General features: G+C 54.3%; 1 protein-coding gene across 1 annotated transcript; it reads left to right on the top strand.

Annotated features, from left to right (window-relative positions):
• The first annotated feature begins 851 nt into the window (after positions 1–851).
• On the top strand, positions 852–1,543 carry LOC127221266 (oxytocin-neurophysin 1-like). Its single transcript, XM_051183153.1, has 2 exons — positions 852–1,079; positions 1,349–1,543. The coding sequence occupies exons 1-2, from the start codon at positions 960–962 to the stop codon at positions 1,541–1,543; spliced, it is 315 nt and encodes a 104-aa protein (XP_051039110.1). The 5' UTR covers positions 852–959.
• The last annotated feature ends 1,346 nt before the right edge of the window (positions 1,544–2,889 follow it).

Below are 2,889 nucleotides of genomic sequence, written 5' to 3'. Positions count from 1 at the left end.
GAGTCTAGACCCAAGGTCTCTCATACACTAGGCAAGCTGTCCACTACTGAGCTGCTTGCAACATCCTTCCCTTGCAGACTTCAGCAGACCTACAGCTCAGAGCTGAAACAGCCAGAAGTGCCCAGTGTTGGTACCAAAGTGAACCAACCATGTATGTGTCCCACTGGGAAGGGATGGCCTCAGGCCAGGTGGCTCTCTGCACCTGAGGCCACATGTTGGCCACACTCCAGCAGATGATGGCAAATGTTTCCTCCAACAGGAGTCTAGGCACCCGGCATGATGGTGAATAACTTTCATCTCAGAACTTGGGAGCCAGAGGCAGGTGGATCACTGTGAATCCAAGGCCAGGCTGGTCTACATGGAGAGTTCTAATGCAGAGTTTTCAATACAAACAAGTTTTCTTTCCTTTCCTTGTGATCTTTCTTTCTTTCTTTTATTTGGTTTCTTTGTTGTGTTTTAGTTTTGACCTCTATTGATATTTTGTCTCACTGTGTAGCCGGAAGAAGGACTGAACTGCATGTAAAGGTTGAAGGAAGGTGTGGTCTTTTTCCCCATCCAAGTTTCAGGGACAGTAAAGACTCCCACATCCTCTCTCTCTACCCTGAGGTACAGGACATCTGTGAAAATAGCTCCAGGCTAGGCTGTGCCTCCAGCCCCAATGCCCCCCCCCCCAGTCCTCTCCATCTTGTTGTAACTGAGGCCACCCCTACCAGGCGCTTACATTTGGAGCTCCAGGCCATTAGCTGAGGCGGTGACCTTGACCTAGCCTAGACCCTGCAAATGAAGGGGCTGCCTCTAACAGTGTGGGATGATTTGGCTCGCCGTGACCTGCTGAGACCAGTCATGCAGTCTCCCTCTTAAGACAATCCTCCGCCAAGGCAGAGCCCAGACATAAAAAGGTCGGGCTGGCTGGAAAAACCATCACCTCTGCTGTGTGGTGGACTCAGAGCACCAACGCCATGGCCAGCCCCAGTCTCGCTTGCTGCCTGCTTTGCCTAGTGGCTCTGGCCTCTGCCTGCTACATCCAGAACTGTCCCCTGGGCGGCAAGAGGGCTGCACTGGACATGGACATTCGCAAGGTGAGTCTCCCCCATCTGGTCCGGTTCCAGCAGCCCTGAGGAGCACAGAAGACACCCACCCTCAGGGAGAGAGCATCCTGTACTCTTGCCAGCCCTACCCCAACCTCGCCAGGGAACCCATGGCGTTAGGAAGGGATAGGCCCCCTCTTGAAGCCTTCCCTGAAGGCAGAGACCAAGCCCCAGCTCCAGCTCTCCCTCGACCTGCCACTGTCCCTTTAGCGGACAGGGAACTGTGCTTGCACTGCGCCCACTGGCGTCCTTTCCCGCAGTGCCTCTCCTGCGGCCCCAAAGGCGAAGGGACCTGTTTCGGGCCTTACATCTGCTGCCATGAGGAGCTGGGCTGCTACATCCGCACCACAGAGACTCTACCCTGCCTGAAGGAGAGCAACCTGCCCACGCCCTGCCAGTCGGATGCAGGGAATTGGGCCACTGCGTCACCCTGGGATCTGCTGCAATTTGAGTGAGCAGGAGGAGGCTGGTAGGACCGACTCGCAGGGAGCCTTCGGGTTTGCCGCTCTGGCCACTGACCCATTTTTCTTGCAGATGATTGCTACATGAACCCTGCCTGCCACCCTCCTGAGTCTGCCTTCTCTGAGAGCTGAGCCCACTGGCGATACCTTTAGACTGCATCCTTCACTTCCCATGGCCATCGCCAGAAAGAATGACAAATAAAGCAGATTTCCTCTTCAAACTTGACTGGTGTTTAAGTGTCAGAAACCGGGGCGGGGGAGGGGCGGGAAGGCATCGCGATCCATGGGCCCTGGCAATTCAGAGCAAGAACAGCCCAACAGGCTAGGCTGCTGCAGGGACAGAGGACAGAGGACGGTCACCACCCACCCTACAGGTTAGCTCCACGTTCCACTCCCTACGGGGGAGGGGGGGTGGCCTGCAGCAGACAGACTTAAGAGCAGCATTTGAAAGTCTGAGCTGCACGGGTGGACAGGCAGAGGAGCTCATCCAGTCTCGTCCTGATCTGAGATTTTACCACAACCTCAGACTTGAGGGGCAAGCCTGGCCTAGAAGGAAGGGTCTTGGCCAGGGGATGGTAGTTGCAGAGACATCAGGTTTCCCCAGAGCTGGATTCTCACACAGGCTTCAAGGAGGCCACAGCTGGAAAAATCGAGAACCAGCAGACCTCTCCTCTGCTGACTTCAGGTGAGGCACCTGAGCTCAGGGACCCTGCTTCTGCCTCTGCAGGACAGCATTCTCTGGGACAGCATGGCATCTAAGAGCCTGTGGGCACAAATGACCACAAAACTTAGAGCTGGCTCACAGGCAAACAGGGAAACCCACAACCTATAGTGCTCATCTATTGCTGGAGTAAACCCCCCCAACCCCCCCAACCCTCCCACCCTCCCACCCTCCCACCGCTCAGCAACCATGCCTCACTTAGCTGCCTGTGTCCTCAGCAGCCAGGGCAGAAAGTGCATTCCCTTCTCCACTCCCACTCAGGCTCACCTGATGCATTGTCTGTTGGAATAAAATGTGATGGCTTGGGTGGAGCCAGTGGTGGACATCTGGCCCAACAAGTGTAACCCCTGGACTCCATGCCATCACAGCAAGTAAATAAACACACAAACGAGCACTTTCTGTGGGCCACACACCCAGCAACTGAACACACACGACCCCTGTCACCACACATCGGACTCACAGACAGAGTGGAGGCCAAAGAGATACATGAAAGAGACTTCAAGACTGATTTGTTGTTTCTTATGTTGTTGTTTTCGTTTTTTCTGGGCTGGGTTTTGAAGATTTTTTTTTTTTTTTTTTTTTTTTGTGTTCTGCCAGCGTGTTTACCTACATGTCAGAA

This window comes from Phodopus roborovskii, unplaced genomic scaffold, assembly GCF_943737965.1.
Source record: "Phodopus roborovskii unplaced genomic scaffold, PHOROB, whole genome shotgun sequence".
Classification (NCBI taxonomy): domain Eukaryota; kingdom Metazoa; phylum Chordata; class Mammalia; order Rodentia; family Cricetidae; genus Phodopus; species Phodopus roborovskii.
Note: the sequence above shows the minus strand (reverse complement) of the source record. Positions and strands in the feature narration are given on the sequence as shown.